The 27,202-nt window shown below is 40.2% G+C and overlaps 2 protein-coding genes across 2 annotated transcripts in view; both read left to right on the forward strand.

Annotated features, from left to right (window-relative positions):
* Nucleotides 1–11,437: 11,437 nt before the first annotated feature.
* Nucleotides 11,438–11,917, forward strand: LOC125242059. The gene has a single exon (XM_048150760.1). The coding sequence runs from the start codon at nucleotides 11,438–11,440 to the stop codon at nucleotides 11,915–11,917; it is 480 nt and encodes a 159-aa protein (XP_048006717.1).
* Nucleotides 11,918–24,491: 12,574 nt separating this feature from the next.
* Nucleotides 24,492–27,202, forward strand: part of LOC125242098 (CCAAT/enhancer-binding protein-like) — a 38,359-nt gene continuing 35,648 nt past the window's right edge. Inside the window, exon 1 of the mRNA XM_048150804.1 lies at nucleotides 24,492–25,473. Coding sequence (XP_048006761.1) covers nucleotides 24,631–25,467 — 837 coding nt within the window. The 5' untranslated portion in view covers nucleotides 24,492–24,630 and the 3' untranslated portion in view covers nucleotides 25,468–25,473. The remainder of the gene's footprint in view (nucleotides 25,474–27,202) is intronic.

A 27,202-nucleotide genomic window follows, 5' to 3' on the forward strand; every position in this document is an offset into this window, starting at 1 on the left:
CATCAATTGCGGTAAAGTTATTGTTTATTGAGTTAGACGCATTTTTTACTAGTACTTGTGCAATTCATGCGCGATAAAAAAACACATATTTTGAAATATTTCCTAAACGGTTACTTTTATGAGCATAGTTATTTGAAAACAATTAAAGTAGGTTTAATAAGCTTTCAAATGACACCTCGCATGAACAGATTGGTGCCATAGGACTCGAGATGTGAATAAATATCTATGATGGTCGGTCGCCATCTTTCCCCCCTTTTTCTCGACCCGTCCCCCCTCCTTAAACTAAAACAGGTCAATTCGTAATCTGGAGAGAACGAGGAACATATCCATACCTGTTTTAGGTATTTAGAAGAGATGTCGACGAAAATCGTGAAGGAGACGACTTGTGGCCAAATTGGCTCTAGACTAATATTGTTGGATAGGTATTAAAAAATTAATAAGGGTTTGCTAAGATTGTTTTTTTAATAATATTAATATTTTCGGAAATAATCGCTCCTAAATGAAAAAAAAGTGCGTCCCCCCCCCTCTAACTTTTGAACCATATGTTTAAAAAATATGAAAAAAAATCACAAAAGTAGAACTTTATAAGTACTTTCTAGGAAAATTGTTTTGAACTTGATAGGTTCAGTAGTTTTTGAGAAAAATACGGAAAACTACGGAACCCTACACTGAGCGTGGCCCGACACGCTCTTGGCCGGTTTTTTGCTGTGTACTTAAGACATCAAAAGGGAGTATACAGGTTTCTAATGGGTTGGCAACGCGCATGTGACACTCTTGGAGTTGCAGTCGTCCATAGATTACGGTGACCGCTTTCCATCAGGCGGACCGTATGCTTGTTTGCCACCGACGTAGTCTTAAAAAAAAGATGTACTCTTCTTCCTCCTACCCTTATCCCACGTCATGTGGGGTCGGTACAAATTGTCTTCCTCTTCCATTCTTCTCTATCTTTCGCCATCTCAACACTCACTTCTTTCTCTCTCACACGATCCGTACATTGTTTGGGTTTACCCCTCCCGCTCCATCACAGAATATATAATACGATAAAAATGTAGATACGCATATTTTTGAACTCGACTGTACCTCAACATTAATTTCTAACATTCTTTTGCCTTTATGAGATTCATCTTTGTACCTATTTATATTTTTTATCCATGGCTTAAACCACAACACATAAAAGCTTTTTGAGCTTGAAAATTCGTTCCAAATTTCAAATCGATAGCATATGTAGTTCTCGAGATATTTAGAAATGTGAAAGACAGACGGACAGAGCGGGACTATAAGGGTTCCTTTTGTACCTTTTTGGTACGGAACCCTAAAAAGTATGTTAGCATATTTTTGTGCTTCTATTTTAATCCGAAAATGTATACTTCAACAATAGTTACTTTAACAGTTTTCTACTAACGTAACGTAACGTATTTTCAAATAGTTACTTCTTCACTTCTAATATCTAAAATTCAAGCGGCTAATATCTTATTAGATAAATCTCTAACGCCGTGGCTTGCGTGGGCGACGGTCACGCGATGGTCGCGCGACGGCGATGCGACGCATACGAAATCAAACCTTATCGATATGGAAGTATGAGACGTGACGGCGACGGTCGCGCGACGGTCGCGAGACCGTCGCCCACGCAAGACACGGCGTAATATTCATTCCCTACCGTAGCAAGTGCGATCTCAATCCAAGATGCCCCACTAACGAAATAGAATTTGAATGCAGCGACACTGGATGATCCACAGACACACACACACACACACGCACGACGCACGCACACACGGAGCGCGTGACCTAAAAATTGTAACTAAAAGATGCAAACAATCTTTTTAAGTTTTTATACCAGGGCCGGATTGGGTGGCGGGCCCTTTATGAAAATTACGAACGTTGTGCTGTGGGACGCGAATTCAGACAAGTTAAACGCATTGGTGATGGGTTGATCTGACTTGATAGGATTTGTGTGGTTATTTGTAACTCCGACTGGTTACTTATTAGAACCAAAAATCACATTTTCCTTGACGTTTTGATGGAAAATTTTCGTTTCGATCCGCGTTTTATGTATGAAAAATCGCTTGTTAAATAGTATGAAGAAGCTTACGTCGAAAAGCTGAAAGCATGCGTATGCAAGTTCATACAAACGAGCAATTTCCCATACACAACATGTGACTCAATGCTCGATGCTGATAGATGTCTTTCCACTTTTACGCTATATCATACCTTTAAAAGAGCAATTCTTGTATATTTATTTATTTATACACTATGTAACATAATTGCCGAAGATAAATCCTACGGCTTATACATTACCTTCTATAGTACCTTTAATTTTCATGGTGTTTATTTTAAAAAAAGGAAATGGTATTCGTAACCGCTATTCGATACCGGTTATGCTCTTAAATGGATCACCAGCATTAATGTTACATCCTGTATATACCGGCAATCTCGGAAACCGCTCTAACGATTTCGCTGAAATTTGTTTTTTTGGCGGTGAAAAATCGATCTAGCTTAGTTTTAGGTGCCAAAAAACGCGAATTTTTGAGTTTTTGAACTCCGAGCGAAGCTGGGTCGCCCAGGCACTAGTATTCGAAATGGCAAAACTGGTAGGGGTACTAATTGTACGTATGTACAATGAGCTGCGATATTGCATGGAGGAATTATGAATGAATTCATTGATAAATTCGCCACGCACTTTTGTTACTCACTTGTACCTACTACCACACCTATTTTTGTAGTACGCCCTTAAAATGCGTTCTAATCCGGCCCTGCATCTTTCTATTAGAGTCTCGCTCGACCTATTTAAGGGATTGCAACACGCGCAGGGCCACTCGCCTTCCGCGTGCGCCCGCGCAGTTATATAATTTAATTACCAGAGGTCGAGGTTTGGACCCTTTTTGAACCTTTCTGCTAATAGGTTATGAGTTGTCAGGAGGAGCTGAATAGGAGTTTGACCAGTGTGGTTAAACTACTTTGCTTTGTCTGTTTTTAACCCCCGACGCAAAAACATAAGTTTGACGTGTTGTCTGTCTCTATGTCTGTCTGTGTGTGTGTACATGTGTGTGTCTGTCTATGGCATCGTAGCTCCCGAACGGATGAACCGATTTAGATTTAGTTTTTTTTGTTTGAAAGCTGAATTAGTCGGGAGTGTTCTTAACCATGTTTCATGAAAATCGGTGTACTATGTCGCGGTCGGGGGTTTTTTCATTTTTTTTTGTTAGTTTATTGTTCAAGGCCAAAAAATGGTTTGGGTTAAATTGTGGCGTAGGCGAGAGGCTGGCAACCTGTCACTGCAATGTCACAGTTTCGTTTTCTTTCAACCCCTTATTTGCCAAGAGTGGCACTGAAACCTGAGTAGTTTCATGTGCTCTGCCTACCCCTTCATGGGACACAGGCGTGATTGTAAGTATGTATGTATGTATGTGTTCAAGGCCATTGAGAGCAGTTTTAAAAACAATCCAGGGCGCATGGTAACGTATTAGCATTATTTCCATAACCAATATTCCTCACTAGTCTTTTTAAGATCCTGTACGTCTTCATTCACAGTATAGGCTACTTCGCTAAGTACTAGTTTTTTTTCAAATAGACTTTTTAACCAATTTTGTCAATTAAGTTTCCATTAGAAAAGAAACGAAAATATTTTTTAATAACATCAGTTAAAGATCAGTTCATTATTACGCAAATAGACGGAGCCCCGCGCGGCAAATCTACCTACCTATTGATCTTAGTGTGCCTATCGTGAAAACACTAAATTTAGGGGAAAAAAACGACGGAAATTTGACTTAAGTAACCTACATGTAACTAAATGACATCATTCAACTATAACTTATTCTGATATCAGAGTATTTTCAAATTGGACTCACACAACACAAACATACACACGCACAGAACGGCCTAGTCCCAAATTAAGTAACACTAAATGTCTGGATTCATTTAGGACGTTCATAGGTCATGAGTCATTACTACTGAATACTAAGCGATAATACGAGTGTACTAAGTAGTAAGTACTAGTGTTTCTGTGAGATGTAAAAACTAACAGTATTATACTTACGCTATATAGTAGGAAAATGTAGACGTGAATAAGTTTTTTTTGCAAAAATTTCATCTTTGGCACAAGCTTTTATATAAATAATAATAAATAAATAAATATTATAGGACATTCTTACACAGATTGACCGAGGCCCACGGTAAGCTCAAGAAGGCTTGTGTTGTGGATACTCAGACAACGATATATATAATATATAAATACTTTATCACTGCAACAGTCATCTACTGCTCTCCGAGACGTTTCTAAAGACCCATTACCTACTCTATGGGGATACGACGTTTCATAACAGAGTTCCTATGACCACCTTTATGCTCCATCATCAGATTAGCTTCATGATACCATAATATTGCAATGTCACGTCATTTACATATGTGTGCAAAATTTCAGCTCAATCGGAAACCGGGAAGTGAGTCAAATTTAGCTTCTACGTTTTGACCCAAACTAACATACTAACAAGGCAAGTAGAATAAAAGCTTGTAAAAACATTTAGTTCTTCATGTCACTATCAAAGTCAAGTCAGTCACGATAGGCCAAGTGCGTTTTCACATTATCCGATCCGATATCGGATGTCGGACCTATATCCCATACATTACAGGCGCCATCTTGTATTTTTTCTATTGAAATCCTTCCGACATCCGATATCGGATCGGATAATGTGCTGAAAACGCATTAAAGCTTGGATTTTAAAATGTGGTTAAAAATTTTCACGAGAATCGATTGAAAATTTCGATGACAACTTCCGGACACACAAACTCCGGTCAAAACACAAGCCTTCTTTGGCTTTGTGGGACTCAGTGTCTTCTTCTTCAACCTAGCGTTTATCCGGCCTACACTGAGAGAAAATACAACCAGTTTTCATGTTCGTTCAACAAGTTTTTTGGTTAAAATAGCGCCTACGTGCTCTTTGGTTCAAACAACAAGCTACTTGTCATTTGATTTGAATCGGCAATATATTTGAATCAACAAGTCGATTTTATAAAAACAACCTGACACATATTGTTTTAAACATACGTTTGGCTGATTCAAACGGATAAACCGCAACAAGTCGAACTTGTTAAATTCACAATGCAAATTTCTCTCAGTGTAGCGCCAGGCGTGAGATTGTTCTCTTGCATGTCCGCTCCCACGACGTCCAGCCAGCGCTACTTAGGTCTACCGGGGCCGCGTGACGTGTTCGTTACGTATGCGATCTAGTCGACTCAGTGTATTTTTTTAATCTTCTTCTTTCTTCTTTGTCGTATCGTCATGGCTGAGGGGAGTGACGACCGTGGACACTTCACCAGTGCTCTCTACGCCACTCGATCCTGGGCCCGGTGCACGCTGGCCTGCCAATGTGGTCTTTGTCACAGACGTTATTCTGTCCGCCCAGTGTGGGCACACTTCTTCGCTTCCTTGCTATGCGTCCCGTGATTATGAGCGGATTAATTCTTTTTACCACATTAACTGGTAAGGGCTCTCTTTATTCTTCGAAAACAGACAGCAAAATTTCGTTTTATCCACAAGAGTGCAAAGTGATTTCATACAAGTTTTAACTTGATGTCTTACGCTGGCTGATAAAATTTACCCTAAGTGATGATTTTGAATTACCGAGATTAGAACCCGGGACCGCGGCTTAGCATATTCATATTCATATTCATTTGCAGGCAGGGGCTGGACGAGACCGGTCGTCAAATCAATTTAGTTTGATTTTTTACAGTTAGTAATTTGTTCGTATTGGTGTGGTGATTTTTAGGGTTGCGTACCTCAAAAAGGAAAAACGGATCCCTTATAGAATCACTCGTGTGTCTGTCTGTCCGTCTGTCACAGCCAATTTTCTCCGAAACTACCGAACCGATTAACTTGAAATTTGGCACACATATGTAAACCTGTGACCCAAAGATGGACATGTAATTTAAATTAAGAAAATTCAATTAAGTATAGGGGCCACTTTTGGGGGGTAAAAGTGAAAATTAAAAATCAAAATTTCTAGAACCATATTGTGTTATATATCAAATGAAAGAGCTTTTTATAAGTATTTCAAAAATATTTTTTTTTAATAATATTTAGTGAAGTAATTTTCAAGTAATTTAAGAAAATAGGCAAAAAATTACCATTTTCAAATTTTCAAAAAATACACGACATAGTTTTCAATCTATAGATTACAAGAAAACCTATTAGAAATCTACAGTAAAGCGTAAGTCGGACTTAAAAGAAAAAAACTCAAATTATGAATTTCACTCACTGCCGCTGCAAGGAGTTATCAAATCTCTTGAAATTGTATGAGCGCGTTTGAATATTACATAATTATACACTCATTTCTGTTTCGTTTTGTTCAAAATTCGCAAAAATGACTTAAGTTCCTACTAAAAAGGAGGCGCTTAAGCCCTTCTTGTAGTGTGCGGAACCCTAGCAACGCGAGTACAACTCGCACTTGGCCGTTTTTTTTTTAATTGTTGGTTGTTACACACTGGCTGACTTCATGACTCTTAAATTTTTAAACATCAAAGTTATAGTTGAGGTTATATTACAAAGTTTAAGCTTGCCTCCACTCACGCGCAGGCATGGCGGCGTGGGCGCTGACACACTTTCGCGGCTACTCTTTATTTTCCATTTAGCTTACGTTTTGTTAGTTTCATTTTTAGCAGTTTTGCGAGACAGAGAAAAATGTCTAAAAGTATTATTGAAGTGTAACTTTTCTTTTAGTGAGTTAGAAATGTTAGAATTCATGGTCAAAAGGGCAAGGTACTTTATATTGGCGAAGTTTATGGACAAATAAACAGTATATGAAAATCTACTATAAAATCATAATTATGTAGAAAAGCAGATAGGAAGCAAAAGTTCTGTGGAATTTTAACTTGTCCAGAAACCCTTTGTGTAGAAATTGAACAAAAAGGATAATTGTCATAAATAGGCAAAATTTATGTTATTAGACAGTTACAAGGTGTTTATTTTAGTTTTCTGCTATCGTTTACAGGCTGTAGGTCACATAGCAACTTATACTATGGGACCAACAAAAACCACAGGTTGTAAAAACAGGTAAACCAACATGTCTCATTTGCGTTATTATTAAAGAACACTTTTATGTACTTAATGCAACTTGAACGTTCCAGATTCCGATTCGGTTCAGTCGGTGCACAAATGCATCGCACTTGACCGATTACAACAGCCAAGTTATGCACTATCTAGCACCGAGAGGTACCAGGCTCACATGAACGCGAGAAGACAGAGCGCGCCGCGAAAGTGAGAGTGGCGGGGTGTTGCGTAACGCCACTGCCGTCGTGAGGCCCTGGTAGTTGGTTAGATTCGTTGTTTTCGATTTCCACAACGCTTGAATCGATTTTAATAGTGCGGTGTTATGAAATGATGGCAAAGCTAGGGAAGTTAGTGGGCCAAAAGTTGAACTCAAATCAAGTCTGCTATTTTTAGAAGAAAACTTTGAATTGCAAATCAAACAATAATCATCGATAAACCTTATTCAAGTGTAATTTAAACATGTGGGTCAACCAACTACCTATAGGAAGAAATATTTGTGGGTTCTTCTGTTTTTGAAGGTTCATAGCACATTTTTGGCCTAAGATAACTAAGTATTAAAGTTGATGAAAAGCAGACATTTTATGAACAGAAAATGTTGACCCATATTCCCGATTTTAGTTTATTCGATTGTCGCATAATCGATACTGTTTTCGATGCAATTTCATCTACGGATGATACAAGGAAAATCACGCATCAAATGGAATATTTCAAAAGGAAAAGAGCACAAAAACTAGCATCTTACGCAACCCAATGCCAGTCGGTCAGCAATAGTCAGAACTTGACTCATGTCATGATTCCAATCGATAGGATGTAAAGAAAGTAGCACATCCTTGGTTTGACCCTTGCGGATAAGGACCGGTCTGATTGTGTGGGTTTTTTATAACCGGATGCAAGATCATGAAGATCGCGATGTTTTACTTGCAAGTTTTTTTTTGCGGACTGGAATTGCGACTTGACTTGAAGTAGGTGGACTATTGACATTAAGATTCACAAACAAGATACTTTTTGCTAAATATTTTGAAGACTTGTACTATTATGTGCTTATCTATTCTAAAAGTATTATGGCGAGACCTGTCTATGGCAATATTCATGGTTTAAAAAGATGTTGACATTGATTATCTTGTTACCAGTAGGTAGTAGGTACATATCTTTTATAAGAGAGTAGAGACTGCACGATCCCACAGTCAAACCGTGGAAACTGTTTTGTGGGACACTGTACTTGTATAAGCTGTATACACTTAAGTTAATAAATAAATAATAAATAAAAAATAATGTTAACCTGTGCGAAACTTTTGTCAAAAACATTTGACCTCAGCGGGCAAATTGCACCCATTTTTGATAATAGTACATCCTAAAGTACACTGCGCCTTTTTCCAAGCCAATTCGAGTATCACAGTGCTGGACAAAGCCCCTTAATTTCCACTACCTCTTTCCCCAATTTAAGGAGTGTCATCCCAATAGCCAGACGATTTTCACGTCACGTATCGTATCATGATCTCTCTTATTTTTTCGGTGTGGGAATAGCTTCCACGCATGATGCGCTGGTCAATTTTGGAGGGAGTATGTAGGACTCCCACAATATGCCATTCAGGAACCCTCATGAAGTCTCGAACATTCTACCAAGACAATATATCATCAGCCTTATTTCCACCAGTGGGATTAGTGGGTAAGGGTTTTTATCACTAGTAAGTCATCTGCCTTACTCCCACCAGTGGGCCTGGGTAAGGGTGGGCAGGTCAGCTAGCGCAGTGGGTTAGCGGCGCAGTTGCGTCACCGAGACTTTCTGCTGTCGCTAGCCCATTTACCCACTCACTGAGACGATGGGTCGACGTGGATTGGCTCCTTCGCAGAAAGTTTGCGAAATTGAGCGGACGGCTCTGAGAGAATGTAATAAAACTATGGCGTCGTCGTTTTTAAATATTTTTAAAGACTAAAAACTGATAAGTTCATCATTAGCTTATCAAAGTTTATAAAATTAACCACTGCTTTCACACCAAAGTACCTAGGTTAAAAGTCTGAGTTTGATAAGAGTTTTTAAACTTTAAGAATAAGTTTTTTGATCGCGTAAAAAGTTATAAGCGTATTAAGCTATGCTCTAGACAAGAATTTTTTTGATCTTTGTAGCTCAATTTTGTTCTACGAAATTCCATAAATTTTGGTTATGTGATACGTTTTCTTCAAAATATTGGATGAAGTAAATGTTTACTCATATTATTAAATTAAAACGGGACTTAATCGCGTAAAACTTACGTTTTATAAGTCGTCTTAAGTTTTACGCGATTAAGTCCCGTTTTAATTTAATAATATGAGTGAAGATCGTGTTAGTTTAAATCAATATATGAAGTAAATTTTGATTGCAATTTGTAATATCTATTAAGTCGTCTTTGAAAGAAATATAATGTTAATGATGTTGATGACATTACTTTCTTTGTTGCCTACATACAAGTTTGTACAAAATCAGTTTTAACTCTATTAAAGTTTAAAACGATATTTTTATTTATAAAATTGTTGGTCTTCTAATAAATAAAATAAATGACTTAAAACGCGCATCAAGCAATCCTCATCAGCCGCACTATGCGCCTGCGCCGATTGCGTCACTCGCCGCTCACTACCCCCACTCGAGTAGGGGGGTACCACTACAGAGGTGAGAGGGGGGTTACCAGGGCGGCAGCGGCTCCTAGTAACTTGAATGCGAGGTGGTACCGGCTCGCAAACGAACCAGAATTATTATTCGCATATGGGGACCAGAGTCACTATGGGTTTTTGATGATTTAGAATATTAAATAAATAAATAAATATTGGGGACACCATACACATACCAACTTAGCCTTAAACTAAGCAAAGCTTGTACTATGGATGCTAAGCGACGATATACATACTTAAATATATAAATACAAACTTATATACATAGAAAACATCCATGACTCAGGAACAAATATCTGTGCTCATAACACAAATAAATGCCCTTTCTGGGATTCGAACCCAGGACCGCGGCTTAGCAGGCAGGGTCACTACCGACTGAGCCAGACCGGTCGTCAAAATACCTAGAAGATATGTTGGCAACAATTTTGGCATGCTTGCGCCGGTACAAATTTTGTTTTAAATGTCAAACTTCGATGAAATTATGACATTTTCTCAATCCATGCAGAGGCGCGGCTACAAAAATCTTTTCCCCTCACTAGCTCGGAAACACGTGTTTTGTCCTTTAATACCAGCGGGTAAAAACGCATTTTATCCACTAGTGAGTAAAGTAATTTGACCTTGAATAAAGTCAAATTAACTGCTTTAAAATTGATGAAAGTAGGTGAATCTAGTAATAAAGATGATTTACCACCTGTGGAACTACTGGAAGCAGTGATAAACGCATTTTTTGCGTTGTAGTTTCCTCGCTATAATGAGGGGAAAAGTTTTGTGTTACACTCGGGTGCAAATTTATTTTACTTCTCGTGTGTTAAAAAACTCGCAAGTTCGGGATTCTATTCTCGAACCACTCGCTTCGCTCGTGGTTCAACTATAGAATCCTTTCACTTGCTCGTTTTTCAATTCCACACTCGGCGTTAAAATACAACTTTGCCCCCTTGTATAACAAATAACTATTTCTTAGCCTGACTCTATCTTAAACGTAACGGAAAATAACTTCCGTTGTATGGAGAAAGTAAACAGCACTCTTCCTCAAAAGCCTCCAAAGTTTTTGATGTTTTAGAATACGTTACACTATTTCGTTTTCGTCCCAAATGACAGAAACTTGCCTAAATGATTTAAGAGTCCGTAAGGCAAGCTCCAGAACTTTACACTTGAAGAAGTAACACTTTCAAATTAGGTAAGCTACAGCGGGGCAAATCTCGACTGAGAAGTAATTGTAACTGGTCCATTTTTTTTCCATGTTTTACAATATTTGCAGTATTAAATAGAGTGTCCAACGGTTATATAATTATGGTAGGCGTGTTCAGTGGATAGATGTAGAACTCAACATCATATTATAATAATGAAAATAATGAATTAGTTACAATTGTCCCCCAGTCGAAATCTGCCCCGCTGTACCTCAAAACTTTAAAATTAGGCACAAGTAGTTTTTTCAACAGTTATTTCCTATTTACCTATCTTACCTATATCCTATTACATCAGTGTTGTCAAAGATATAAAAAAATAAAAATATAAATTAAAATAAAATAAAATTCATTTATTTCAGATAAAAAAATCCATATCATTATTATCACACATTTTAACATAATATAAACAAACATTTAAAAATAAAAACTATTAAAAATTAAAAAAGATATGTATAAGGACGTTACAACAAGAGTACGTTGCCCGGCCGGTGTAAGTGATGAATTCGAAGTAAGGGTTGGTGTTCACCAGGGGTCAGCGCTGAGTCCCCTGCTATTTAATTTGGTAATGAACCATCTGCCTGCAAAGCTGCAACGGCCGCCTCCTCGGGACTTGCTCTACGCTGACGATATAGCACTCGTCAGCGAAAATGCGGAAGACCTACAGCAAATTCTGGAGCAATGGAGAGTCGCGTTACAGGAAGCCGGTCTGCGAATCAGCAAACAAAATACCGAATACGTACACTGCAATTTCAGCTGCAAAAATAACAGCAGCACCATCAGTCTTGAAGGCACACCCCTGAATAGAGTAGACAGTTTCAAATATCTAGGCTCAGTCGTCACCAACGATGCAACTGTCGACACTGACATAATCCAAAGAATAAACACAGGATGGGTGAAATGGAAAGAGCTGTCAGGAGTGCTGTGCGACAAGAGAATGCCTGTACACATTAAAGGCAAAATCTACAAAACCGCCGTCAGCTCTAACGTATGGCGCCGAGTGCTGGCCTCTCAAAAAACAACAAGAAGATTGGCTACATGCCGCTGAAATGAGAATGCTGCGCTGGGCCGGGGGTGTAACGCGACTAGATCGCATCCGGAATACCCTCATCCGTAGCTTCAGGGTAAAACCAATTCAAGAAAAGCTAATGGAAGGCTGACTCACATGGTATGGGCATGTAATGCGTCGCCCACCCGAACACATGACCCGAGAATTACTCGAAATGTTTCCGGCGCCTAAAAGAGGACCAGGAAGACCCCTCCCAAACATGGATAGCTACCATAAATAAGGACATGAAGGCTGCAAATGTCACATCTGAGACAACCCGGGACAGAGCGTCCTGGCGAAGAAGGAATAGGAGAGCCGACCCCAAATAATGGGATACGGCTAGGCCAAGAGAGAGAGTTATTTCCTATTTAATGAATAAAATATACGAACACGTGTTAACCCAATATCGTTGGAACGTTCGATCGAGTGATGAGTCGCATAATTTGACACCGGCCTGCTTACATATAGGCCAATTCGACGAAAGATATCGGAATGATGTTTGAATCATATTAGTTTCGTACTTATACTAACAGCTCGCCCCGGTTACGCACGAGGATTATCATAAAAAAAACCGGCCAAGTGCGAGTCAGACTCGCCCACCGAGGGTTCCGTAGGTACTAACTTTCAATACCTAGTTAAAATAATCTCGTTTCTCAGATAACACTAAAGACTGTATACAGTATGTACTAATGATGAGTATTATTGTGTACAGCGCCATCGCTCGGTGAATTCGCTAACTAATTTGCGCGACATGTATAGTATGTTGGTTTATCAGGGATAATTCTGTATGATGAATTGATGATAGTGATAGTTAAAATCATGTAGTGATAGTTAACATTATTTAGTGATAGTTAACATCATGTAGTGATAGTTATAATCATGTAGTGATAGTTAACATCATGTAGTGATAATTAAAATCATGTACCTAGTGATAGTGATGGGTGAAACGCACTACGACTATGACGAAACAATTGCAATCTCATTTTGATATAAGCGCGCATTCGTATTGGCTTGGAAGGCTCGTAGTGACTAAATGACTATAAAAACTGTGGATGTTTGAAATTGTACACATTGTAGTGTAGGTAAGACGTATGTGAATGTATCAATGCACGCAGGTGGAAAAAATATGCGTGGTTTCTGTTTCATTTTATTGTCCGAGAAATAGTGGAAGTCTTCTTTTCAGCTTAGATAAAAATTATTTCGTATGTTATTCTACTCTAGGTCTCAGATTCAATCTATTTTATTGCAATTTTGCATTTTGTGACCATAATCAATGATGAAATATAATTTTTATAAATTGACACATGAAACATATTTTCTGACATGTTTTGACATCGAAGAGATTGAATTTGAATTTTAAAACTAAAAACGCATCACACACCTCTACTGTATTTAGGCCATGTAGTACGCGTTATAACAATACATGCGCATGAGTGAGCAGTGTTTTGTTTACGCGTGACGTCACGGGTGACGTTGGGACCCGCCTAGTGACGTGGTACAGTCGAGTTCAGAAATATGTGTACATTTCTTCACCTTAACTTGTTGCAATAAGATAAAAACCGGCCAAGAGCGTGTCGGGCCACGCTCAGTGTAGGGTTCCGTAGTTTTTCGTATTTTTCTCAAAAAGTACTGAACCTATCAAGTTCAAAATAATTTTCCTAGAAAGTCTTTATAAAGTTCTACTTTCGTGATTTTTTTCATATTTTTTAAACATATGGTTCAAAAGTTAGAGGGGGGGGACGCACTTTTTTTTCCTTTAGGAGCGATTATTTCCGAAAATATTAATGTTATCAAAAAACGATCTTAGTAAACCGTTATTCATTTTTAAATACCTATCCAACAATATATCACACGTTGGGGTTGGAATAAAAAAAAATATCAGCCCCCACTTTACATGTAGGGGGGGTACCCTAATAAAACATTTTTTTCCACTTTTTATTTTTTCACTTTGTTGGCGTGATTGATATACATATTGGTACCAAATTTCAGCTTTCTAGTGCTAACAGTTACTGAGATTATCCGCGGACGGACGGACGGACGGACGGACAGACAGACATGGCGAAACTATAAGGGTTCCTAGTTGACTACGGAACCCTAAAAATGTACACATATTTATGAACTCGACTGTACGAGGAAAATGGAGAAGTTTCGGGGCTTTTCCTGTAGTCTAGATTTTTCAGATTTAGAAGGAACTTTTGCCCGCGGCTTCGCTTGCGTTAAATTCGAAAAATGCGGAATGTTTCATAAAAACGACAACCCCCCATTTTAGGCTATGTCACTCTCCATCCCTTCAACTATCTCCACTTTAAAAAGTCACGTCAATTCGTCGCTCCGTTTTGCCGTGAAAGACGGACAAACAAACAGACACACACATTTACCTTTACCCATTTATAATAGGTATTAGTATGGATGTCTCAGAAGGAAAGTAGCAAATTGTTATACAGAGTGTAACAAAAATGGTGGTGATCCGTTTAAGGGCGTACTCAGTATCGTATTCTTATCAGGAAAAAGTAGAAGAAAATTTTTTTTTCGCTAAAAAAATTTTCACTTTTGTATGAGCCGGGCCGCGCGAATCGGTCGAATCTCCATACAAAGATAAAAAAAATTTTTGCGAAAAAAAATTTTTATCCTACTTTTTCCTGATGAGAATACGGTACTGAATACGCCCTTAAACGGATCACCACCATTTTTGTTACACCCTGTAGTGCTGTCAAGCATTGGTACTTTTATCTTAACAGATATTTTAAGTTTTTTCTTTAAAAGGCTTTGTAAAAATATTCGTAAAATATCCTGTCAAAGTAGTTTAAGCTACTGGTAAACTTTAGTGCAATTTTTATTCAACAGCGTGACAAAAAAAAAAAGTTTTGTAAACACAACAGTGTGTCGCTTAACTTCAAACTTGGGTAAATCCATTCTGCTTTAAGGTTTATTATATAAAAAATATAATATTGATCTGAAAGATAATCAACCTATTGCAGAATGGATTTACTCAAGTTTGAAGTTAAGCGCCTTACTAAACAAATTCATTAAAAATCGAAACGTAATAATGTTTTTGATTAAACATTTTCACTAAGGATTATCAACGATATGTCAGATCAGGCAAATATGCATAGCCAACAATAATCATAATCATAATCATAATATTTATTAATAATACAAATTACAAGTCACATAATTTTATACAGCAGGTACATAAAGATTAAGATCCTTCTACGACATATGGTAGGTTATTTTATTAATATATTATATCCTAGGTTTTTCATTAAAGAACTCTTTGTGGTCATAGAACGCTTGCTCGACTAACCACTGTTTTAACTTGTATTTAAACACTACTGCGCTATTAACGGCTACTATTGCATCCGGAAGACAATTGTATACTCGTGGGCCCAATATAATCAATAAAATCTTCCCATCAATTAGAATTAATAACTAATTAAAATTACATAATCTAAGTTCCTTAGCGCCGATAGCCCACGTTCGCGCCGTGTCTGATGGCGGCGTGATATCACGTGCTATCAGTGCGTGATGATAGGACCGTGATAGTGGTCACGTGTGGTGATGACATTCTTGGGTCACATGTTTGGGGATGGCGGGGGGTGGTCCCGGGAAGCGGTTGAGGTAGGGCTGTTGGTAGAGGTTGCGGAGGAGTGCCGAAACGTGTCTGCAACCTCGTCCTATAGCCCTGAGGCGGCAATCGAGGGGTTTTAGTGGGTAAACCATGGGTCTCATTAGCCTAGGTATATCCCCACATAACCATCTCAGGCCGGTCCCTGCTCCTGGGATAGTATGCGTAACGAATTACCCCTAAAAAACTGTTAGCTGTTGGTAGAGAAACTTCAGCATTTTCTAGAAATACGTTCGATTCACAGATATTTGTTCTTGAGTCATGGATGTTTTCTATATATATATAAGTATTTATATATTATATATATATCGTTGTCTGAGTACCCATAACACAAGCCTTCTTGAGCTTACCGTAGGCCTCAGTCAATCTGTGTAAAAAAAAAAAATTCCTATAATATTTATTTATTTATTTATTTATACTCTGCACATGAAAAATTTCCCAGTACTTTCGATTGGATGTCTTTGAACTATGTAAAATTTGAGCCAGACAATCTCCGTGTGCTTGTTTCCATAAAAAAAGTTATTATTTAAAAAACTCAATTCTTATTTACATACACATACAATCACGCTTGCATCCCATGAAGAGGTCTGCTTACTCGTACCTCGTGCACGTGAAACTAACTCAAGTTTCAGTGCCACTCTTGGCAAATGAGGGGTTGAATTTAGGGGTTGAATAAAAGGGGAATTGTGACATTGCAGTGACAGGTTGCCAGCCTCTCGCCTAGGCCACTTCCCATATCCCACAGTCGACTTTTACGACGCCCACGGGAAGAAAGGGGGTGGTGAAATTCTTAACCCTTCGCCACACGAGCATTTCTTAGTTATGATATACTAGCTTTTGTCCGCGGCTTCGTTCGCGTTAGAAAGAGACAAAAAGTAGCCTATGTCACTCTCCACCCCTCCAACTATCTCGCGGTTAGGTTCATCAGTTCATCACCAGGAACCATCCATATTTTATTATTATTTATTTATTAACACACAATAAACACTTTACATTAGAACAGTGTCCCACAAAACAGTTTTCACGGTTTGACTGTGGGATCGATATATGTATATTGCTTTTTGTTAAATTCGTTTTTTTTACATACATAATAATGGATTAATTAGTGTGAGAAGACCTTAATCATAACATTAAAGTCATTGTCTAGTGTTTGACGGCACATGCCATGCACATGAAAACATTAGGAAGACAAGTGATAAGGGATGCCACACACGTGTTCAGTATTTTTTTTTTTAATAATTCGATAACCGTAAGAGCTAAGAGGCTAGTTTCTTAGAGAAATTGATTGTATTTGAACTAAAGAATCTTCCCTTAAAGTAAACGGAATTCAATAAGAACAAGGTATATAAAACCAGCCTCTTTTCAATTTTAAACTTAGGTATGTTTAGGGTTCTGTACCTCAAAAAATAATGCGAAAAGAAGATATTAAAGTCATATATGCCGTTAGAGAAGGGTTTCTGTTTTAGACGAACAGCAAAATGATCTTATAATATTTCTATTTTTCCTTTACGAAACGAAACATAAAAAACCGGCCAAGAGCGTGTCGGGCCACGCTCAGTGTAGGGTTCCGTAGTTTTCTGTATTTTTCTCAAAAACTACTGAACCTATCAAGTTCAAAATAATTTTCCTATAAAGTTTTTATAAAGTCACACACAGGTCGAACGCGATTAATTAACATTATTTTTACCTTTTTTTCCAACGTTTCGGCCAGGTTGCACTGGCCGTGGTCGCGGAAGACTGACGTCCCAGTAAAGTGTCACCGGAGATATAAACAACACAAAACTAGCCGATATTAATTTATATTTTTATGTTCGGGGTAGACAAATAAATATAATCTACCCGCTTTTAGTTAATGTTTTTTTCCTGTATATATTCGCGTTCCGCGTTCGACCTGTGTGTTTTTTTTTTTTTTTTTAATACCACGTCGGTGGCAAACAGGTATACGGCCCGCCTGATGGAAAGCGGTCACCGTAACCTATGGACGCCCGCAACTCAAGGGGTGTCACGTGCGCGTTGCCGACCCATTAGAAACTTGTACACTCCTTTTTTGAAGAACCCCACACTGTAGTTCATCGGGAATACCTCGACAGGGAGCTCATTCCACAGCCGGAGCGTTCGTGGGAGGAAATTCCTCTGAAACCGCACGGTGCGCGACCATTTAGGTTGCAAGGTGTGTGGATGAGCGCCCTGTCGATGGCGAGCGGTGCGATGATGAAAAGTGGCCGTTGGCATCATGTCAAACAGTTCTTCAGAACACAACCCATTGTACAGGCGATAGAACACACATAAGGAGGCGAAGTCCCTCCTTAGACTTAAGGGTTCAATACCGCCTGTGAGTTTGGGATCGTCGACAATTCGTACAGCGCGTCTCTGGATCGAGTCAAAGGGTCCAAGCTGGTATCCAGGTGCTCCTGCCCAAAGGTGACAGCAGTACTCCATGTGGGGTCTAACTTGCGACTTGTACAAGAGCAGTCTTTGCCCCGGAGTAAAGTATCCCCTCGCTCTGTTGAGCACACCGAGCTTTTTGGATGCCAACGCAGCTTTCCCTTCCAAGTGACAACGGAATTGGACGCTACTCGAAATGTCGACTCCGAGGATCCCAATACTTCCTGACAAGGTAAGGGCTGTGCCTTGAAACTGTGGAACCACAGTAAATGGGGTTTTCTTAGCGGTGAACGCACACACCTGTGTCTTAGTGGGATTGAAACAGACTAGGTTGTCCCGACCCCACACCGAGACTCCGGACAGAATCCTCTCGATGTCCGACACAAGCTTTTCACGACTTTCTAGCACCACTGAACGAGGGATATTAGCACGGCCCGTGTAAAATGTATCCCCAGTACTGTCATCCGCATAGCAATGGATGTCGCCGATAGACAACATGTCATTGATATGCAGCAAGAACAGCGTTGGGGATAGCACAGAACCTTGCGGGACGCCAGCGTTTATGTCCATGCTATCGGAGCAGCTACCGTCTACTACGGCTCGTATGCGTCTGCCGGACAAAAAGCTGGCAATCCATTTGCGTAATCCCTCGGGCAGTCCATAAGATGGTAACTTCGACAAAAGGCCCCTATGCCAGACCCGATCAAATGCCTTCGCTATATCTAGGCTAACTGCCAATGCCTCACCTTGACTCTCAATGGCCGAAGCCCAGCGGTGAGTTAGATACACTAGAAGATCACCAGTAGAGCGACCGTGGCGAAAGCCATACTGGCGGTCGCTTATTAGATCGTGTTCTTCTAGGTATCCAAGGAGCTTCTAGTTAATTACACGCTCCATGACCTTAGAGAGAAGGGAGGTAATAGCGATAGGCCTATAGTTTGATGGATCCGATCTGTCGCCCTTTTTTGGGACAGGGTGCACAAGGGCCGTTTTCCACGAAGATGGAACTTCCCGTTTGCTAATAGAAAGCGTGAAGAGATGCGTTAGCACGGGACACAACTCTGGAGCACAGCGTTTGAGCACAACTGCAGGTATGCCGTCTGGCCCGCTCGACTTGTGAACGTTTAAGGACAGTAGCTCCCGCCGAACATCCTTCTGGGAGATGCGGATTTCCGGCATGGAGTGTGCGCACCGCGGTATGGTAGGTGGCACGGTGCTACCGTCATCGCTCACAGTCGAGTTCGAGGCAAAAAGAGTACCTAGAAGATCGGCTTTCTCTTTTGCACTATGGACCAGATTACCGTCAGCATTTCGCAGTGGTGGTAAAGACGACCGACAAAAGTTCCCCTCGGCAGCTTTGGCAAGAGACCAGAAAGCGCGACTCCCGGATGGGTAGCCTGCGAGTTTCTCACCAAATCTGCCGACAAAATCGAACTTTGCTCTGGCAATAGCTTTTTTACTAGACCTCGAGGCAGCGTTCAGCTTACGTTTCACATCAGTAACGTTCGGATCCTTATCAGCTACGGCCTTGGTCCAAGCCCTGTAAGCGGCTTGCTTACGTGTTGTAGCTTCCTTACAGGGCCGGTTAAACCAAGGTCGCTTCTTTGCTCCTGCAGCGACTAACGAGTTGGGAATGAAACAATCCATTCCCAGCTGTATTGTCTCAGCGACATTTGTCGCACAGGAGTCTGGATCATCTGATGCGAAACAAAGCTGCCTCTATGGGTACGAAGCGTAAAACTCTCGCAATCCGTCCCAATCTGCTGACCCGTACTGCCAAACGCGACGTAGGCTAGTTGGCCGCGGTGGATCAGGCCGCGCGCAAGGCGCTTTAGTCCGGACGAGACAGTGATCGGACGAGCCGAGAGGTGCATTCACTGTGACGGAATATCCGTCCGGACGCGTGGTCAGCAGGAGGTCCAGTAAAGAGCTCGTATGGTCCTCGATGTCTGGTATTCTCGTGGGAGAATGTACCAGTTGTGAGAGCCCATAGGCCAGAGAAAATTCATGAGCAGACCTTCCCGCAAAGTCGGTGGACCGAGAACCAAGCCACTCAATGTGATGGGCGTTAAAGTCCCCCAAAATCACCAGCTCTGCGGATGGGTACTGCTCAAGAACTCTGTCGGACGTCAATTGTAGGTGCTCGAAGAGTCGGTTTGTCGGTTTGTCTCCGTGTTGCCGCTATGAGACCTGTATAGGCACGCGTAGACACGGGTGTGGCCGCCGTAGTCCACACGCACCCACAGAACTGACAGGTCCCGGTCTTCAAAGGCTTGAAGACGGCGACAGCATATATCCCGCCGGGCGTACACACATACACCGGCGCGTCTCATGAACTTATGTTCAAGTGTATAGCCGGGGTACGATAGGTATGATGTGTCCGTCGGGCAGGATATCTGCGTCTCCGTGAGGAACAGTAAGGTCGGCTGCGCAGTCTCCAAATAGCAGTGGACTGCGTTCAGGTTGGAGTGTATACCCCTGATGTTGCAGAAATCCACTTGCGTGGATGGAGATTCCGCTGATGGACCAAACTTTCTTTTTCTACGAGCCATTTTTTTTTGTGTACTTATTTCTAAGGAGGGTTAGAGGTGCCGACGACTCAAAGGACAATAGACGGAACAAATCTGGCGGGGGACTATGCAGGTAGTGCGGTCTGCAGGCACGGCGTACGGAAGGGCCCCCGGTCCCCCCCTGTGGCAGCAGCCGAGTCCACTCCGGTCTCCTTCTCCGGCACGACCTCTACCCCAGGGATTTTTCGCAGGTTGGTGGTTCAGCCTCCCAAGGCGGAGATTAAGGTAATCCCTGGGTTCGGGAACCCTACTGACCTGCGGGCGGCCAGCGGTCAGCCGTTTCACCGGGTCTCCCTGATAGCCGAGCCTGCAGTCCGCGCCTACACAGACCGAAGCCAGTATTATTAGTTCCGTGGGTCCTCCAGTCGTCAGCACACCATACCCTCGTTGAGCTCTGGCAGCCTTACTCACCAGCAGGAACACAACACTATGAGTAGGGTCTAGTGCTATTTGGCTGCGGTCTTCTGTAAGGCGGAGGTACTTCCCCAGTTGGGCTCTGCTCTAGGTTCGAGCGAGATGATATACGCTGTGCTGTGCCCTACCACACAGAGCGGGATATCATTCGCTGTGCCCTACCTCTCTTAAATGTGTGTACTTAGTGTGACTTAGTGTGACTTAGTGTGACTTTAAATATGTGTACAAAGCGAGAGAACTTAAAGTGTTATAGTTTTTATAAACTTCTACTTTTGTGATTTTTTTCATATTTTTTAAACATATGGTTCAAAAGTTAGAGGGGGGGGGGGGACGCACTTTTTTCCTTTAGGAGCGATTATTTCCGAAAATTTTAATATTATCAAAAAACGATCTTAGTAAACCCTTATTAATTTTTAAATACCTATCCAACAATATATCACACGTTGGGGTTGGAATGAAAAAAAAATATCAGCCCCCACTTTACATGTAGGGGGGGGGGGGTATCCTAATAAAAAATTTTTTTCCATTTTTTATTTTTGCACTTTGTGGCGTGATTGATATACATATTGGTAGCAAATTTCAGCTTTCTAGTGCTTACGGTTACTGAGATTATCCGCGGACGGACGGACGGACGGACAGACAGACATGGCGAAATTATAAGGGTTAAGGGCCTAGTTGACTACGGAACCCTAAAAATAACCTTCAATCGTTATCGAATCGGATCTTCTTACGAACTCGTAAAACTTTCAGCTGCACGGGAAGCATGGTCGCGCGATAGACGATAAAATATCAGGCCGTCCCTATCGCACTATTTGTAAGTGCGGTAGGGACGGCCTGATATTTTATCGTCTATCGCGCGACCATGCTTCCCGTGCTGATCAATTGATCATACATACTTTTAAACAATACTTTACCACCGAAGTAGTATAAAAACTGAATTATATATAATTATGATTCAGTGTTTCGGGTAAAGATATCAATTAGCAAGAAATGCGCATACTTCGGTCATTACGTGCTCCGCGATACAAACAAATTCGATTCACAAGACGAGACAATTCATTAACTTAACCTTGTGAGGCCCAATGTGCATTACGATGGACACTTTGTTTTTTTACAGTTTTAATTTCTCAAAGGAGGTCAGTAGTTGACTACAAACTTAAAATATCACCCTTGACAAAAATTAAGGGTCACTGACCTTTCACAGAAAATTGAGGTAGTGTGAGTGAAGGGTGTTTGTGTGTGTAATGGGGTAATTTGACAGATTCTGAAAATTCTCCCTGCTCTACCCCCTCTTAAACTAAAAAGCAAAGTATTTCATTTGTTTTCTTTGCTTCTCGGGAAACGAGATGTTCGTGTGGGTGAAAACTATTAATAAAATAAAGGCTTTTAAAATGTATGACAAATGTTGCGCTTGGTATCAACAAGTATGTTTATTACTTTTATTACATACTAGCTTCTGCCCGCGGCTTCGTTCGCGTTGAATTCGAAAATTTCTCTATGCTCCATACAAACTTCCACCCCCCATTTTAGGGAAGTGGAGCGTTAGAAAGAGACAAAAGGTAGCCTATGTCACTCTCCATCCCTTCAATTATCTCCACTTAAAAAATCACGTCAATTCGTCGCCCCGTTTTGCCGTGAAAGACGGACAAACAAACAGACACACACACTTTCCCATTTATAATATTAGTATGGATTAGTAGGATTTAGTTTGTATTTAATTATTGAAGTACTTAGGTATTTAAAATAGAATTTGTATCGATAAGAATACTCATACTCATACTCGTTTATTTATAATATTGTTATATATTACACGTCACAATTGATTTAGGTACATAATTATTACATGGTATATTAAAATTAAAATTATTATATTAGAATTCGTAGTTACATTTGACTTGGTATAGACTGCTCACTGTATGGACTTTGGTCTGAAATAAAGTTTTTATTTTATTTTTATAAACGACGCTATTAAGTTTAGATAAATTAAATTGAAATGAAAGTTCAAAATATAGGAGTAGGTATTTTACTCAAATATTTCGTATCTATTAGCATCAATTGTAGACGATTCTGTTTGTCAAAAAGTTAAATTTAGCAATATTTATGATAAGTAGAACTTGGAATTAAAATGTAGATTTTTATTTTTATTTTTATTTGTATACAGGATAACAGCCATCAATTTCGCGACTGCAACCAAATTTCATATCGATAGCATAAGTAGTTCTCGAGATATTAAGTAATGTGACAGACGGACATACAGATGGACAGAGCGGCACCGCAAAGGTTCCATTTGTACTTTTTTGGAACGGAACCCTAAAAAATAATGTTGTAACCTCGTAAGGCCCTATGTACATAGTTGTTGCACTCTAATTTGAACCTTTCATGAACTGAATAAAGTAGAATTTCCATCGTCACATTGATTTTTGACACAAACGAAATACTTACCAATTTATTTACAGAATAAGGTTCAAATTCAAAATGGGAAAACTAAATATTGGGCCTTAAGACGCTAATACTATAAAATAGTACATTACGATACAAGTGCGTAAAAAAGGAAGTTCGAAACGAGTGGCGATAAATTAAATCGACACGAGTTACGAATTTCCTTTTCGCACGTGTATCGTACGACGTTTTTCAGTACAGATGAGCCTCCGAAGTTTCGACCTAGCATATAATGAACCACTTCTCGCACTAGTGCGTAAAAAAAACATCATCTGTACTGAAAACAAAGTTATACCTTGATATTAATATAAAGTCTATCGTCAATAACATAACATCATAGAAAATGTCTCCATTCAGATTTTATACTAAACACGCATTTAAAAAAAAGCTTGTATAAGGACTAAAATTTACTTCATTGACAATAATTCTTACACGTTTCCCGAAAATAGCATAGTTGTCACTTACTATGCAAGTCAATTGAAAAAATACAATCGAATCGCGACCTCCTAATTTTATTATAAGTAGGTTAAAAACATTGCGATCTACATAAGTACCTATAGATCGGGGAAATTATGTAACTATAGGTAAATATTTACAGTTTATAGTAACTTGTTTTTAAAAGTCGGTCTTGGAAATGTTTATACAAATATGAGCGATATTTATAGTGTATTTACTTTTTTTTTTACTAGTAAAAAACATAACACCATGTTTTTTCCCATGATGGAAATAATAAAAAAATGTTTTTTTTTTTTAACAGTTATATTTCTGTTACCTAATAATAATTAAGATTTCCTGCAAAACGTTTTTTTATACAACCATAAAATCGTTTTAATTTTTTTTTATTTCAATTCTCGATATTTTTTCGTCGACTTAAAAACTAGTACAATCAGTCAAAATCACTATTATTTAGGTCGCGATGTACATGCGATAATAAAAAAAAAACTAAATCACTAAACCATCTGAAACCGAACTTTGTAAACAAAGCTTTCATGAAACAATCACGAAGCGAAGTTCGTAGCGTCCGTAATCGCGGTAAAAGTACAGTGGAGCTCGAGTGCTTCCTTCCGGGGCGGCCGGCGCGCGCGCTGCGCCAGTCCGCGCTCCGTCGCCGCCGCGTCCGCACGCGCCCTTCTCCCTCCGCCACCCGCTCGCGAACAGTGCACGCCCGCCGCAAGGATACCTACCACGGTGCATGTGATTAAGTGACGGCTTCCCAGTGCTTTGAAGTGGAGGCTCGGGCCGCCGGTGCCGCTGGGCCCGCTTGCGGCCCGGGCGGTGGGATGGACTCCCCACAGATGTACGATGCGACCGGCGCGCCGCCGCCGCCGCCGCAGCCCGATCTCAAGAAGGTTGGAGATGACAAGCGCGCGCCCTTCCCGCCCCCGGACCTGGACGAGCTCAATGGCCAGGAGATCAGTCTCGACCTGCAGCACCTCATCGAGGACCAGTTCCGCGGAGAGGAGACCATGGCGCTCTTCCAGGAGATTCTACCTGGTGGCCGCTCTCCGCAGCCGAGACACTTCACACGAACCACTCTGGCTTACATGCCACAGCCGGTACATTCAGGAGCATCATATGCACCTGTTCCGGCTACAGCGGCACATGAACAACAGCCACCAATAAAAGAGGAACCGCCTGAGCCGCATGATTTTAGGCGAAACGTCAGTTGCGCTCAGTATACAGGCCAGTACAACCCCCAACCGCCCGTAGGCGTCAGTGGTCCTTACGGTGGAGGCTTCACCTCCTTACCGCCACTTGGAGCGCCGCTCCTGCCTCCTTTACTCAAACACAAACAGACCCCATCGAGACGCTCCTCTGGAAAAGCGGTAGACAAAGGAACAGACGAATACAGAAGGAGACGCGAGCGCAACAACATAGCTGTGAGAAAATCGCGCGAGAAGGCTAAAGTGCGTTCCAGGGAGGTAGAAGAGAAGGTGAAAACGCTGTTGAGAGAGAAAGACGCGCTGCTGAAGCGGTTGGAGGCGGTGTCGGGGGAACTAAGTTTACATAAACAAATGTACGTGCATCTGATCAACCTGAACCACCCGGAGATCACGGAGCTGTGCCGCTCGATGCTGCAGCTAGGCGCGCCGCATGCGCCCGACCACACGCTCTGACCATAGGTGAGTGTGTGCGTTGTCAATTTGTTACAGAAAGCTGTGCTGGTGTGTGTGCCCTCGTTTCAGTGTGAGCTCGGAAAGTCGTAAATCACATGGTGAATAGAAAAAGGGTTTTTTTTTATGGATGAGTTACGTAATATATTTATTGCATTTGAATGTGTGCAGTGTTTGGATCGATTGGACTGTTTTTTGTGTGATTAAGAGGTTCCAAATTAGTGAGAATTCCTAATGAGGAGTTTTTCGGAAATCGTCATCAGCGCAATGATTAAGTCTGTGTTATTAGGAAGCGAATGTTCGTAATGGAAACATTACATTAATGAGTTAGCTTTCTTTTTAGTCATCGGCTCACGTGTGAGATTTGTTGTAATAGTTGGCGCGAGAAAATAGTTATTCAATGATTATGAATCGAAGCACGTGCTTTTCAATAATAAAGTCACGTGTGGGTTAACTAAAACATTATGTAGGTACTTACTTGCAACCGGAGAAACTAAAACGAAAACTAAACTAACCCAGAACAAGTAACTCTGTGAAGATTACCTACCGATAAGTAGAAATTGGAAAAAAATAACAACGTTCTTAAACTCAAGCTAAGTTGAAAGACTAAAAAAAAATTTGTTAAAGGGCAATGTCATTACTAACGTAATTTTCTGATCCTTTGGTTTTGCAATTGTTTAAATAGGTAAATATTCAACTTTGTCAAAGAAGGTATTTTAATTCGTAACACACCCTGGTTTCTAACCATTTTCCGTCATTGTCAAAACCTTAAAGTGAAAACTCCGTACGTTAGTCTTCCCAAGAGAATTACGGAAATCTTGAACGGCCAGTTCAACATCTTTAAAAAACATATTTACAAACCAACATGCCAAAAATATATATACACGTCATTAAAACCATAGCTATAATGTCGTGTATACATAAATTTGGCACGTTACTTTGTACAGATGTTTGTGACTTATCGCAATGCTTTGAAGATACCATCGAATGTCCCAAACTCCGCCAACGTGACCAGAGACACGTTTTAAAATAATCGCAAATGTTAACCGTAAAAGAAGCACTATAGAGTTAAAAGTTGAATAAGGAATGGACAAGGATTATGGTAACCAAATGTACTGTCGCTTTCTAAATACAAAAATGGTAGGACGATGTGATTGGGGTCTTAAAGAGGTATCATGTAACCATATTTTGGGGTTTTGAAGAGATATGTAACCATAGTTTCGAAAGCACGTGTTGGACAGAACTTCTACAAAGAGTTTTTGAAGTTTTAGAGTACTCACATATCGTACATGTCATTATATGAAGAAAGTAATGTGCTCCAAATAGGAACTAGAACCAAAATTACATACATATTTCGTGTAGAGGGTCAGGATATTGAGGATCACGAGTTTTTCCTCGAGAAAAGTATAATATGTTCAGTGCCAAAATATTGTTACTGATGAAGAATGATGATTAGCATAGCAAATTGGACGGAGTTATGCAAACCGGACCCAATCTAACATTTTCATTTATTTTACTCTTTTCCAAGTTACGTTTAGTTCATCTTACACTAACACTTTCACATTAAGTACTTCTTATTGCACCTTGTGCGTATATATCGGGACCGCTTTCATTTATACACTGTATTTTTAACCGACTTCAAAAAAGGAGGAGGTTCTCAATTCGACTGAATGTTTTTTTTTTTTTTTTTGTATGTATGTTACTCGATATCTCCGAGAATCGTGGATCGATTTTCAAA

This window comes from Leguminivora glycinivorella, unplaced genomic scaffold, assembly GCF_023078275.1.
Source record: "Leguminivora glycinivorella isolate SPB_JAAS2020 unplaced genomic scaffold, LegGlyc_1.1 Scaffold6, whole genome shotgun sequence".
Taxonomy (NCBI): domain Eukaryota; kingdom Metazoa; phylum Arthropoda; class Insecta; order Lepidoptera; family Tortricidae; genus Leguminivora; species Leguminivora glycinivorella.